The following is a 15,277-nucleotide window of genomic DNA, read 5'->3' on the forward strand; positions in this document are numbered from 1 at the left end:
CATCATCAATTGTTTGTAGTATACATAATTAATTCCTGTCAAGGGAATGGGTAGAACATACTAGAGTAAATAGTTAAACCACAGAAAATTCACAGGCTGGTGGAGTTCAAATTGCTCCTAACCCCTCAGGCAGAATGGGTAGAGGGTAAAGAGAGAATTTATTTAAGATCACAATTAAACCTCATCCTTTTTTACTTTATTCTTTTGCCATAAACACACCCCAGATAAATCTTTCTGCCTTGCATGGTCATACCCTAAGTGTGTCCAGTGGTAACTCGGTTTTCAAACATATCCCTTGAAGAACATTTCAGTTTACGAACTCCGTAAATTTTATGGATCTATAGTATCATTAGACAGTAAAATTCATGCAAAATTTGCAGTTACAGGAGTTGATTTTATAGGTCTGGAATGGATTAATCCATTTTGCATTATTTTCTGTGGGGAAACCATGCCGTGGTTTTCGGACGTTTCAGAACTCGAATGGTCTTCCGAAATGGGTTACATTAGAAAACCGAGGTACCACTGTATATATAGCTGCAGGTCTCTGAGTGTGTTCTATCTTCTGTGGCTCTTTTAAAATTCCTATCAAGTATCCACAATTTATATGTCTCAGACCAGCAACATTTAGCAAAAGCAGATGCCTGACTAGCCCAGTTACCTGGTTGCTTGTCCATTGCTATCATGGCACCTCGCCCCTCTTACCATCTGTAGCAGCTGATGGCCACATGGCCATAACCAGAGGCAGTGAACAGGGTTGGTGCCTATTCTGACCCCAACTATTCCATATCACCCCTAACTAGGGGTGCTTCAATTCAATTCTGGCACTAACTACACAGAGTTAGCACAGACCTCATAAGTTAGAGGGTATAATCCCCAACATGACTTCCTTTACTTCAGACACCAACCTCACTTTGGGTGTCCCCAGGCCACCTTCACTTCTGACAGACTGGCTAAAAATTCAATGGTTCCCATGATCCCCTCAGATTCAATAATTTGTTAAAACAACTCAGAACTCAGGAAAACGTATTTATGATTGCAGTTTTATTAAAAGGATATACAAATCAGAAAGACCAGCCAAATAAAGAGACACGTGGGACGAGGTCTGAGAGGGAACACAGAGCTTCCATATCTTCTCCCGTGGAATCTGGGTATGTCACCTTTTCTGCACATCAGTGTATTTACCAACCAGCAAGCTCCACAGAGCTTCAGTGTTCAGCGTTTTTATTAGGCTTTTATTACATAGGCCTGATTGATTGAATCGTGGGCCACGTAATTGAACTCAATCTTCATCCTCCCTCCTCTCCCTGGAGGTTGGGCTTGCTCCAAGTCCCAACTCTCTAATCACATGTACTTGGTCTTTCTGGTGACCAGTTCCCACCCAGAAGCTATCTAGAGGTCCACCAGGAGTCATTTCAATAGCATAAACTCAGGTGTGATCCAGGGAACTTGTGAATAACAAAGACATTTCTATCATTTCGGAAATTTCAAGGGTTTCGAGTCTTCCCCTAGGGACCAGGAGCAAAGTCCAATCCGATTCTTTACTACACAACAGTGCCCAGCCACGGAAGGTAACGGACCTGGGAGTGGGCAGTTTGGTAGTGGGGAGGAAGGTAATGGATGAAGAAGCAAGTTGGTGGAGAAATGTGAGATCAGAAATTGCCCATGCTGTTATGCGGGCTGTCAACATATATATATATATATTTGATTTCAACTCTCAACATGTACACCATCTTATTGAGGAGGCAAGATGTATACTTAAATTAGGACACAGTTTAAAAATCGGTCAGCATTCATTATAAAATATCTCAGGGCAGCATCTGAGTTCTCATCAGCATGGAGCACCTGTGTACAACAGCCAGTCATAACCCAGCATTATAGTGTTTCATCGACTGGCTCCATCATGTGTCAGAAACAAGTTTTACATGTAGGAATTATTCCAGCATCTACATATTTCAATTTTTTTTCAAGTCATCTATCAGATTGCTATTCCATTAAAACAAATACTCAGGGAAATGTTTGAAATAATGGAAAAGTGGGTAAAATGCATAGAGCCTGAGTAGCATCCGTTGAAAATTTGGAGAATTTATTTGTGAAACTGCATGAAAATGAGAAATACAGCACCTGCTTGATCAATGATTGTTTCCACATTGCTTTTGGGTCAAACTGCTCTGGCTCACGGCTGCAGTTCCTGTTCATGAAAACTTTGTGCCTTTGCATCTTGGCATCTTATTATGCTAGTCAGCCAGGAGCCATTATTCAAAAAGAGCCACCATCCTCTGGAGTTAAGTTTACCATACTCTTCTTTCAGTCTCACTTGTGTCCTGGGAAGATTTGTGTCCCCAGCTCTGCTTTGTCATTTGAAGTTTTCCTTGTTCATCCTACTTGAAATTACTTCATTTGTTCTTACATGTACCAGCTGTTGGCAGAGTTGTGTCATCACCTACAGCTGCTTGGCTCAGTGTATTCAGGATACTTTGTCTGTGGATTCAGCTAGTCAGCTGCTGATGCATTGGCAGCCGTGGTAAGATTCTTCTCACGCTATGCGCCACCCTATAGTTGTTCCAAGTCCCAGAGCCAGCTAGACCGTGGTCACTGCTCTACTCTGCAAAGCTATACTCAAACGTAGAGTTCAGTCCCATTTTGACATCACACCCTAATTGCCCCCATCCCAGAAGAACATATTGGTTTGGATTCAATTTAGATTTTATTATTATTATTCAGCATTCCTCAATGCACTTGATGCCCTGTTTGAAGAATCTAGTGAAAAAATTTTAGCTCTCTGATGCTAATAAAAAGTTGACCCTGAGTGTAAGATTTCTTGGGCACAACCTGGCACATCATTTTGGTTGAACTTTGAAATTATTGTTAAGTCTCTGTGTTGTGCTAACACAAAGGAGCCACTCCAGATCCAGCATGACCATGCTCCAGCTCTTGGGGATAGACCTTTGAAACAATTCAGAGACTGGTAGGGAGACCAGTGATGGTGAAAAACGATGGGAAATGTTTTGAGTTTTTGAGAGAAGGTCATTGGAATTAAGGAGAAATTTCAGAGGAGTATTAATATCCATCTACTTTATAAGAGAAAAAGAAAGAATGGGAAATAATGAAATGAGAGTAGTGGGTATGAACTACTCCCTTGAGAAATATGTCAAAACCCATTTTTATAGGCAGCTTATAAGTGAACAAAATACTTACGACTTCCTAATAGATAATACCTCAAAATTATCCTCTCGGCAGTTCATGTACATAAATACAATTTTCTAATCCACTGAGGCTCCCTGGATACTGTTACAGAACTCTTTCATTTTCCTAACTAGTTGGTCCAAATACCATAAATAATAGTCCAGCTTTTAATGGAACCCAGAGGGACCATAGTTTTGACCAGAACAGTTCTGGTTATGCCATTGTCTCTGCAAAAGTTTGAATAACACTCCTTTCATGCTCAAATGTTTCCCTATTTAGCCAACAAATTATATGATTTAATCAGTGTGTAACGTAAGTACAGTTAAAAATTTTCTTTAAGGTTCACCCAATGATGAGTGATATTGATATCACTGGTTAAGTATTGAATTATCGAGCATGGTTGTTTTCAAACTTCAGCGCACACCAGAATCACCTAAAGGGCTTGTTAAAACACAGGTTCCTGGGCCGCAACCTTAGAGTTTCTGATTCTGTAAGTCTGGGGTTTGGCCTAAGATTTGCGTTTCTAACCATTTCCCAGTTGATGCTGATGCTGCCAGCCCAGGGGAGACACCTTTGAGGACCACCAATTCCTTTCCTCTGCTTAGGTGGTATTTTGAAGACAAGGGATAGACTTACAGATAGACCAAACAAATTAAAAGAACAATTTGATAAGATGTCATAATATCTTATATAGTAAGAGAACATCAGCTGGTGAGCTGGTCCCCTGCAAACTCAGTATAATCACATTATGACAGATAAAGCTCTGTGATGATAAACACACGCCGGACCCTTGTTTGAGCTACCTTTCGTGATTTTGACATTTGATGACCATACATTAAATAGTTTGCCCTCAAAGAAAAAATAAAACAAGAGCATTCTTTTTTTATTCCAAAGGAGTAATTTAAGTAGTCTTTTAGAAGATTTACCTTTTTTTTTTTCCGCGAGACAAACCTATTTGTGCTTTATATACACAAATACACATACATATGTGAGAGAAAAAAAGGCAGTGAAGTTCAAGCGGTAACAGATGCAGTTACTAAAAAATGGATTTTAACTCCATTTGTTATTGTGTTGCATTTGACTCTGGTGTTAAAAGATTTGTGGGAATGTTTTCTTCTCTAGAAATAGTATTTTCTATATAGATGTGTGTGTGTGCCTGTGTGTGTGTGTGTGTGTATAAAATTTTCCTTGAGCTCTACATATAAATGTATTCTTTTTTATAAATATGTTATTCTTAATTCTCCTAATAAGTCACATGCAATGGAGATGAAGATGACGATCATATTTGAGAGAAATTTCAGGAGAGTCCTGTCAAAATATCAGATTGTACTTGCAGAAAGCTGTTTTGATTTACATTTTGGAAAGAAATGTATCATTTATTTGTCAATCTAGGAAGAGTGTTTTAATTCAAAGGACACAGCTGGATCCTTTCTTTCACCTCCAGTCCCTAATGTTTGTCAGACAGACTATGGTTTCCAGCTCATTCTTCTTCCTCATAAACCCAGGGCCTGCATCTGAACCCCTGTGAGAACAGCCTGTTGCCTTCATTGAGCAACACTTGTCATGTGCATGTGGCATGTTCACTAGGAGTGAGGCCAGAAACCCAGATACCAGGGTTGTAGGTGTCCCTTAAGTTTCTGAGATAATGCCTAAACCTACCCAGCCCGCAAGGCCATGTTGAGATGAATGTGAAAAGCCCACCAAGCCCCTACTTCATTGACCGGAGACGGGGATGAGGTACACAAGGGACTCTCCCTTAACCAAAATGATTGCTTTGACTTCCTACACAACCCTCGTTCCAGATTATTTCCCTAACTCTGAGCTTCTAGGAAAGCAGAAATGGTGTCTGTCTCGGGGTCCATTAAGTAGGGAATATCAGCATTGCTAGTGTTCCTTTTGAGTCATTTCTGCTGACCTCTTCAAGCCAAAAGTGCAAAGAGAGGAATGCAGTCGGTCATACTGAGGTTTTGGGGAAATGGTTATGCTTGTCAGCCTAGGAGGTTTTGCAAATGATTGGAGAATGGAAAATGCAGTATAAACATAAGGCTTAGAAGAGGATGGTAACCAAGAAAAACCTTAGCAAATGGTCTTGTGACAGCACATTCCTGAGCATAGTCAGAGAGTCTGGAAGCAGGGGTGAACGTATATGTAAAATGGTTTATTGGTATTCTATTCCAATACAATACAGTACACAGTATGTTCAATGTATTACACGTCATTAGCGATATTATGGAACACTCTGCAAAACAGTGAATGTCAAGTGTTGATGTATGATTTCCATCAGTACCTGCATAGGCATCTGTGATACAATGCCTAGAGGGTTTGTTTCTGATTTTCAATAAATAAACCTTTAGCATACCCCAGAAGAAGTAGTTAAGGGAGTTCAAGTTGTAAAATAGATTTTTTTCACTGTAGTCTCTGTTTTCTTTGGCAAGTTCAGAAGCTAAGCGTTGACATCTCCATTAGACATGGAAAAGTGGTCCAGTGCAGTGAAAGGCACACGGGATTTCCAGTTGCACAGGGTGAAGGCCGAAGTCTGGCCCAGCCATTTGTAACACCTATGTGATCTTGCGCAAGTTACTAATCCACTTCCTGCCTCAGTGTTGTTGTCTGCAAAATGGGGATGGATGCCTCCATCTGCTATATGGAATTGTTTTGGGTATTGGCCCTAGCATGGCTGAAGTGCCTGACACGTGCCAGGCAGCCAACAAATGGGATCTATTACTATGTTGTAGAACTACAACGTTTGCTGTCTCTTCTGCTTACATGCAGACAGCTTTTAATGTGTGCCTCATAGAGCGAAAAAGGCATAAGACCATTTCTCCAGTGCTTGGCTCACTGAAATCAATCTCATTACTCTTAATCTCATTCTGGTGTGGAAAGACATTACAATCTTTACGTATTCTTTATCCTGCAGTCAACTAAGCATCAACAGGGATAGATTATGTAAGAGCTATTCCACTACATAATCTGGAAGAACGTGTCCAGAAATGGGAATCAATTGCAAGACCTCATGGTCCTCTGTTGTAAGACCTCAAGGAAACCTATACTTTCTAGGTTTCAGGCTGGGCATTTGGAATATGCTGAGCGTGGGTTATGTGGTTTCAAGGCTGCTTCTAGCCTAAATGTTATGTGTCTGCTTGCTCACTTGGCAAACTCCACATTTGTCTCAGCAATTTGATTTTTAAAGCTTTCCTTGAACTCATAGTTCACAGAATGACAAGCTGGAGGAGCCATGGAGACCACCTAGGGTAACATTCTGGTTTTATGGATGAGGAAACGGAAACTCAGAGAGTAAGGCTGTTTCTCGCTCTTATACCACGTAGCTAGTTTTTGGCTGAGCTAAAACCAGAACCCAGGTGTCCTGCCTCTTAGGTCAGTACTCTATCTACATAATACCACATGGCCTCTTTCCCACAAATGGGGGATCACATTGAAGAAGCACATGTGAAAACAAAGCACGGCTGAGCTTTGACTGACACTGACAACCTAACCATTTTATTGAATAACTACAAAATTAAATAAGTAAAATTGATCTCACTGCTGAAAGGACTATTTGAAAGATTTTTATATTTCTATCTATTGATCTTCTAGACATGCTATTATTGGAGTTTAGGAACAGTAAGAGGGTTACGGGTTACATGTTGTTCTGTGTGTCCGTTTTCAGAGACGTGACTAGTTTCATCTCGGGGCTTTGCATCTTAGAAACCTCGAGAAGCTCTGGAGTAATTTCCACTCACCCAAGTCACTAGGATCGTACGTTGTAACCTCGGAGTCTAGCACTTAATCTGCAACTTCCCCGACTGTATACTGCCCTGTGGTCAAATATTTTCATTCCTGGTGAAATAAGGAAATGATTTCCTATTGACTAATCAGCGTCCGCATGAGAATCCACTGATCATGTGCGTGATCACAAGATGTACACAGCACATATGAGTAACCGAGAAACAACAAGTCAGGTCAAACTGCTTTGTTAGACGGAGGACACATTACAAGTCGACATGGGGAGGAAGTGGTGCCCTGTTCACTGGTCACTGTTCTCTGTGTCCGTCCTGCGGTTCTGGCTTAGACTCAAGTCCAGGTCTCAACTTTCTCACCCGACTCAGGCGGAGCCTTCCAGGGGTGCCATGAGACCAGCGAGAGGAACCTTGGGGTATTTAATTGGGAGCCAGTTTCAATGAAAAAAACATATGCAGCTTTTATTCTAAGAACACAGTTGTGTTTGAGTTAATGTTGGTGAAAAGAATGTACTTTCTGCATTAATTTGAAGAAACATCGGTTGCATAAATTAGTTTTAAAAGACTGGTTTTATTTGTAAAAAGAGGAACAAAAACAATCTAGGTTGGCTATTCCCCCCCCCCCCCCATTTTAGTGAAAGATGTAAGACATTCAAGTCAAGTTCCTTAAAAATTAAGAAAAGGAATCATAAAGCATTCCCTATTGAAAAAAATTGTAATTACACATTATATATATTTTAGTTTCAGATTACGGTCAATTGATATGACAAAACACAAAAGTAGGAGAGAAAAGACTGAGTAACAAGCACACAGCAAAAGCACAGCGATAACAAGCAATGAAAGAAAGAAAAAGGAGCAAAACCAAACGTGGATTAAAGGAGAATGATGTTTAGGGGCTAAGAGAAAGGAAACAGAGCCTGTAGCTTTCCCACCCAGCCCTGAAGCGCAGGTTATTTTCCTCATCCTTTGACTGAAGTCTTTCTCTCCACATAGACTGTCAATTCCGTGAGCACAAAAATTGTGCCAGGGTTCAACTCACTATTGTTTTCCCAGTGCCTAGCACAGACATAGTAAACACAGTAAGACTGAGTAAATGAATGGATGAACAAAGGAACAAGGGAAGAAAGAATGCGCAGGGAAAGAGAGTCCTGTGGCCCAAAGGCTGGGGTGATGGTCCCCTGAGAGCGGCCATTGTTTCCTGAAAAGCCAGAAACCATGGACGGGGCTGATATCCCGGCCTTTGGGAAACCTGCAGTAGTATTTCTTTGGAGGCAGTTTCACCCATGCTCTTTTTGGCTGAGTTGCAATCTGCTAAGCATTAGAACAATGTTTGGCCTCTGTTTCTTTTGGACACTTTCTGAAAGTTGCTGTGCTCACCATTCACATCTTGGGTATCACCGTGTCACCTGGTAGCTTCTTTCCCCAGGCCCAGCTGTCTGAGGCTCTGAAACCCTCCTGTTCCATCAGCACTTGGAGTCCGTCCTGTTACAGACCGAGTCTTCTCTCCCCAAACTCTGCCCTCTTGGCTCTCCCAAGAGGAGCCCCTTCTCTTTTAGCCAGCTGGTGGCAGTTGCCTGCGTTCCCAACCCGTTGGTACTAAGGGCCCTAGAAGAGGGCCAGCACACTTGGCTTCCCATTACTAAGACATCATCACATCTTTACCCTCAAGCCTTTCCCAGCACTGTCCTCAATACTTCCTGGTCACCCCTGTACATTCATCACAGATTTAGGCCCATGGCTGCCCACAGCTTCCTCTCCCATTCCAACTACTGACCTCCTTCAGATGACTTCAGAGACTTTGTGCATGATGCGTCCAAAAGATTATCCTCTACATATCCAGTGATTTTTAAAAAATAGTTTAAGTAAAAATATACATAACATAAAATTTATCATTTTTACCATCTTAATTATATAGTTTTATGGCGTTAAGAGCATTCACATTGTTATATAACCATCAGCACCATCCATCTTCAGAGAATTTTCATCTTCCCCAATGAAAACTCTGTACCCACTAAATACTAACTCCTCAAATTTACCAATATTTTTATCGTATTTGAAGTACTCTCATCCTAGAATTCTCATTTCGTGAAGTTCTTCTACCTTCAGAATTTTAAGTTTTATTATTCCATTCTCTGTCCACAGTCTCCTGTCTGGCCAAACGACTTCCATGCTGACAGACCTGGGTTGGGATCCCAGCTAAACCATTTGTTAGCCTCAGTTTCTTCATTTGTACAATTCAGATAACAGAGAATACTGTAGATCATTCAGATCCTAAAGAGGTAGGAGAATTGAAGTTCATTGGATTGTTGAAAGGAGTCAGTGCTTCTATAGCCTTTAGCACAGGTCTGCTCTTCTCCAGCCTCCCTACCAATCCCCACATTCGAGTTCCTCCTTGAACTGTGGCTTTGCTGACCTTCCTCGCTTCCCAACACCTTTGTCTTTCTGATGCCCGCTGCAGGGGATGCACCATCTTCTTATCAGTCCAGCTCTCTGCCTCAGCTGCACATCTACCTAGGCTATTGGTGAATAGTGGTCTTTGCCAGGATCACTACAAGGCTGGGTTATCCATCCTGCCCTGCAGGCATTTAATGGCCCCTATGTATGTGGTTTCCCATTCCCCACACAAGCTATTTCAGCACTTCTTCAATCCATCTCCCTACCCTGCCACCATCCCAGCGGTTACCATTTATCTTCTCTGTCTCCGTGGACCAGAGTTCTTAAACTTTAGTGCACATAGGAATCGGGCATGACCCTCAGGAGGTTCTGATTTGGAAAGAGGTGGTGGGTCTGAAATCTGTAATTTTAACAAGCAACCCCAAAGGATTTTGATATACACAGTGCAGGGTCCACTTTTCTCAGAGGCCTATCCGAAGCCACAAGTTCCTTGAGAACAGACATTTTGTCTTATCTGATTTTCATCTCTAAATACCTGGCAATAGATGTTGAAGGATTGGTTGAACGAATGAATCCGGCTGTCACTCTGCACTTAGGAATACAATACCATACTCCTTTGAAACGCTAATCAGTTACAGCTGTTTAAAAGCAGTTTAAAACTCTTTAATATGTTTTATCCTTAATCCTTTATTTATCAGCCCTTTTCATTGCCATTGGGGGTAGGGAATGATAAAGAACTTGTTATTCTCAGACTAGACCACAACGACCTAAAAACAACAAACAAATAAACAAAAACCACTACCACCACCACAACCCATGGGCTAGATAAGATTGAGACAAAAGCGCAGAGATAACGTGGATTTTTTCCACTGTACCTTAGGGGAGGAAACTACTCTGTTGACTTTCATTCTAGGGATCACCAGGCAGAAATCTTTGTAGCCACTGCAGTGGGCTTTTCTAGAGTGGAAAAATCTTAAGCAGGAAAGTTACTGCTGAGGATGTTGGAAGATGAAGACTTAGAGAAATGGATACAGACTGACATACCCACTCAGTGGTAGAAAGACTCCCCTGGCTTCAAATCCCAGCTCGCCCATTTCCTAGCATGTGACCTGGGTAATTAAACTGTTGGGGCCACTTGTTTCGTCATCTATAAAACGGAGACAATACGGTTTACCTTACAAGCTTTTTTAAGGATTGAAAATGGAATATAAGTAATGCAGTGTTAGGCAATCAGGAAGAGTTTCCAAGAGAGCTGGGTATCAGGTTAACTCTCTGTCTCCACCATAATGTCTTTAACACACACACACACACACACACACACACACACACACGCCCCTATGCCCAGTTCACCTAGAAAAACAGAAGTGGTACCAACTATTGCCCTCAGGGGAAGTCTAACTCTGAAGCCTCACCCCCACTGTAATAAAATGTTTCCAAAGGGAGCAGACAGAGTAACCTAGGGCCATGTCCTCCCACTTCCCTCTTCCCTGAGCCCAGCTCAGAGCCTGTCTTGGGGAAGTGGGAGGTAAACTAGTGTGGGTGGCTGGAACTGAAGCATTTCTTTTACCACTCTCCTAGTCCTCCACCCTTTTCTCTTTTGTGCCAGGGGCAAGGAGAGACAGCTCATGCCTATACTGTATCCACCCACACTTGGATCTGCTCTCTCCAGCCTCCAGACCCTATGGCATCATTCATCAAGACTCACTGAATGCCTGCAGGGTCCATGACACTGTTCTAAATGCTCTATCCGGGACCTCCCTGGGAGCCCACAGGAAGTTTCTTCTGATATTGAAGATCTTCCCCCAGCTCATGAAGACCAATGTGTAACCCCCACCTCATTCCTACCCTTAGCCCCTCACCGCCCCTGACCAAAAAGAGTACCTTTTGCTTTGAGTGCTAAGGAACATTGATTTAAATGTTAATCATAATGAACATCTATGAACATCCTTTACGGAAAGAACTTCAGGCTCCCTTCCATACTTACTCCCTTGGTCCTGAACATCTATTTTCTTTTAGGAAAAGAATTTGGATTGGTTTCCTCGGATGCGAGCCATGTCCCTTGTTAGCAATGAAGGCGACAGTGAGCAAAATGAAATTCGGAACCTCCAGGAGAAGTTGGAGTCGACCATGAGTCTGGTCAAACAGCTGTCGGGTCAGCTGGCAGAACTCAAGGAGCAGGTCAGTGTGCTCGGGGACATGAAGCTGGGTAGGATGGAATCATTCATGACCTTGAGCAAGGGGAGCCCCAGAGCCTCCTGGGGGCAAGCCTGTGATCCATGGAGACTTGTAACTTCCAATAAAGAAACCCCACATTGTGCTGTAAGAACTACACCTCAGCAAGCAGAGGCCTACATACCCACCTCCCCATCGTGTGTGACACTTCTCCTGTGGAAGGGGGAAGGAAGGCGCAAATGCCAAAATACAAAGACCTCTTTGCACTTTTTGATAGAAAATCATATTTTCTACCATCGTAGTAATTACTTAACTCATTGGAAAGGCAGATCATTATTAGCATCTGTCATTTCAATGCTATAATCAGCCCCTTCATCATGTAAAATTGTTAGCATCTGTAAAAATAATATCAAAAGTAACTGTGGTAGCTGTTAAAATGACTATGGTGATGGTGATGATTATGTGACAAGCAAGGGCTGCTTTAAAGGAACCGTGGTTCCTGTTTCTTAACCACAGAGAAGGGTTTGCTTTTTTCCTCTGTTTATGGAAATTTCACTTAAAAATATTTTCCCTTTTTTGGATAAATATATTCTATATGATGCCAGACAGGCTGTAGGTGTTGGGAAATGTTAACCCAAAACCGTGTGGCCCACCAGCAGTAGGAAAGAGTGAGGAAATCAGCTCAACACACTCTCTCTTTTCCCGCAGATGACAGAACAAAGGAAGAATAAGCAGAGACTGGGCTTTCTCGGATCAAACACACCCCATGTGAACCATCACATGCCACCACACTGACACCATGGGGGAAAGCCGTGACTAGCCTTTCATCAGTGTCCTGCCTGATCACTGAATAAAGAACTGAGATGGAGGGGAGTGAACAGTGCCTATTGTTGAAAAGTTAAAAACAGCCAAGTGCCAAGATGTTGAGTGGTTTAGCTCGGAGAACAATTTATAACTGTGTTTTCATGGTTGAGAAGGCCAAACTTAAAATGCAGCCGCTAGGAAGCACACATCACGCATTCTTAATGCTCAAATGGACGGAGAGGGTAGGGAGCGGCAGGGTGGAAGGAGAGGCAGTGCAGAGAGAACTGCGTTTTGCTAAATCGATGAGTCCGTTTTGTCTTAAATGCTGACTGCAACCTTTGTCATGGTTGGTTGGAATTTCTTTCTTTTAATTATGGCATATAGGTCAGTGATACAGGAAGTCATACTTGGGTGGCTAAGTTTTACTAAAGAAAATAACTGAAAGATTAAAAATGAAAGTTGCAAAGAAAAATGTTAATGCTTCCAAACCGTAGCTGTCACAGGGCAATTTCCTTGTTTATAACATGCAACACAATGGATTTAGAGCTCTAGGAACTAGTGCTTTGGAGCTTATGGCCCTCACGCTGACAGCACAAGTGGAATGTGATTGCTTTCTCCCAGATTCAAAGCAGCTCTGTCAATATAGAGCACAAAAGGAGATTTTCATATAACTTGTTAAAAGCGTGTTTTAAGTTATGTATAGGCTAAGATTTTAAAAGATTTGGGGAAGAAAAAGCTGACAGTAAGCCCCAGGGAATAGTTTTTTTGAAAACATATGTGTGCTATTAAAATATATTGAGATTAATAAATGGGAACGCTTAAAGATGACAGGAAATATTGAGAAACTTACAATGGTGGCATTGCCTTTTTTAAATATCAAGTAAAAGCTATTTGATTCATGTTTGCTGTGCTTAAAGAACTGAGTGGTTTTATTCCTGCAGTTAAGAAAAATATATAAGAAATGTATTCAATACTCAAGAAAATGCAGCATATCAATTGCATATTTTAAACTTTATCAGTGAGAACTTTGCGAAATACAGAAAGATAATAATCCCTTCCCCAAATTGTTTTTATGTTGAATTATGCAACCAGAATTTGTTGAGGGAGAAAATAATCTGCCATACTCAGATTATTCTTAGAAATGATGCTTTTAGAGTGTTAAAACAAAATTTGGATAATGAAAGTATTAGGCTATCCACTGTGTGGCAAGAGAGCAAGGCACATGACACCAGACCCAGGGAGGTGCCCCCAACCCCATAGGGACAAAAATTGCCTCCAGAGGCTTAAAATGCTCAAGTTATTACCACTCAGGTTTAAGGCTGGACAAGGTTGCTATGACCATTTTTAAAGCTTTTTGGGTTGTTTTAATACAGTTTAAACTATTGGCTCCTAAAATTCTCAACTCATGGTCTCAGTAGATTATAAAGGATGCCTGAACCAATCCTTCTTCTACACACTGTTAAAATGTAGACTTGGAGTGATACTGTTGAAACCCAGAGCAACAAATGTTTGAGCTGAATCTACTGATACCCCACCGCCAGCCACAGTCCCTCCCCAAGTTAAAAATTCTTCACTCTGACATGATAGTGTTTTTCCTGATCAGTTGCTGAAGGACCATGATCCAATGAGACGAAGAAATTGGGATATATATCTGCATGCAACATGGAACTTTGAATCTAGTAGGCATTCAATAAATAGATGAGAAATTCCACTGTCACTCAGTTACCCCTAATTCTTTATTAAAACTTTAGACGGTATCACATATGTGATTTTTTAAAAGGGCTTCACCAAATTCGAAGTAGACCAAGGCAGCCATTGTTTTACTCCAAGATCATCATTGTTATAACAGTATTAGATGAAAAAGTACTTTAAAATATTTTACTTAGGAAGAGAGTTTTGTGGGTAGGAGAAAAAAAGAGAAAAGTGGAAAAGGTTGGCCATATTCCAGTATAGGAACCTATCTCCGTTTCAGCACGAAATGAAATGTTTTTGATCCTGACTATCAAGAAAATAGATTAATTTGTACAGAGGAGAGCAACCTGTCTTTTAGATGATGAACTGTCTAGTCTTTTCTGATGCTGTGATAGTTCGTTTTTATAGGGACTAAGCCATTGGGTATGTAACTGCTATCAAGAAATGGCCTAACCTCTCCAACCATTATTAGTAGCAGCTCACCATCTCACAGCATATTTGTCTCCTATGGAAAGTAGCCAAAAGAGATTGCAACTAACAAGATGCTTACTTGTTCAAAACTGAAATATTTCCAAGTTGTGCTTCTCTTTCTTTCCTGCCTAAATGCTTAGAGATTATAAGGCAAAATGAACAAAAACAAGCAAACAAAAAGGGCATTTTGCAGGCTTTCAAATTCATGATGGAGAAGATAATAATGCAGAAATTTGACATCTGATACAAAGTTATATTTGTTATGTATATGTTTGTGATGCAACTGGAATATTTGACCTAGGCGAGTATCAATTAATGTTCTTATATTTATTTAGTGATATTAAATACAATCATGCTGGATTTTGATGTTAAGGAAAATGTTTTACTATGTAGTTATTAAAATCCACATTAGGTTGAAAGTATCAGTTTCTGCTGAATAAAATTTTTAATTTCAAAAGAATTTTATTCCCCTATATGGTCCATTCTGAGGCCCAAGAGTTTAATGAAAGTATGTTTCATAAATACTATTTTTAGATGCGAAAATATTTGTATCATATGAGACCATAATATTAATAAATAAATTGTATACATGTGTAATTTATCATATTTTTTACCCCTTAAAAAGTTCCTTTAGAAAAGGGCTTATTTTCTTGCATGTTGACGTTTTTCTGTTGATGATGAGTACGCTGTTATATAGTGCAAAACAGAGTGGAGCAGGCGCCTGAAATACAAACACGATGTCTCCAGGAACCAGGCAAGTCACTAAAATGGGTGAAATCGTGGCGTGCACACCACACATAGAGATTGGGAGGCCATGGTGAGCT

The 15,277-nt window shown here is 40.9% G+C and overlaps 1 protein-coding gene across 1 annotated transcript in view; it reads left to right on the forward strand.

Annotated features, from left to right (window-relative positions):
• The window catches only part of ITPR2 (inositol 1,4,5-trisphosphate receptor type 2), a 431,615-nt gene extending 416,565 nt beyond the window's left edge, over positions 1 to 15,050 (forward strand). The window contains exons 56-57 of the mRNA XM_019737570.2: positions 11,331 to 11,492; positions 12,195 to 15,050. Of these exons, the coding sequence (XP_019593129.2) occupies positions 11,331 to 11,492; positions 12,195 to 12,281 (249 nt within the window). The 3' untranslated portion in view covers positions 12,282 to 15,050. The remainder of the gene's footprint in view (positions 1 to 11,330; positions 11,493 to 12,194) is intronic.
• The last annotated feature ends 227 nt before the right edge of the window (positions 15,051 to 15,277 follow it).

The sequence above is a fragment of the Rhinolophus sinicus genome, linkage group LG02, assembly GCF_036562045.2.
Source record: "Rhinolophus sinicus isolate RSC01 linkage group LG02, ASM3656204v1, whole genome shotgun sequence".
In the NCBI taxonomy this organism is placed as follows: domain Eukaryota; kingdom Metazoa; phylum Chordata; class Mammalia; order Chiroptera; family Rhinolophidae; genus Rhinolophus; species Rhinolophus sinicus.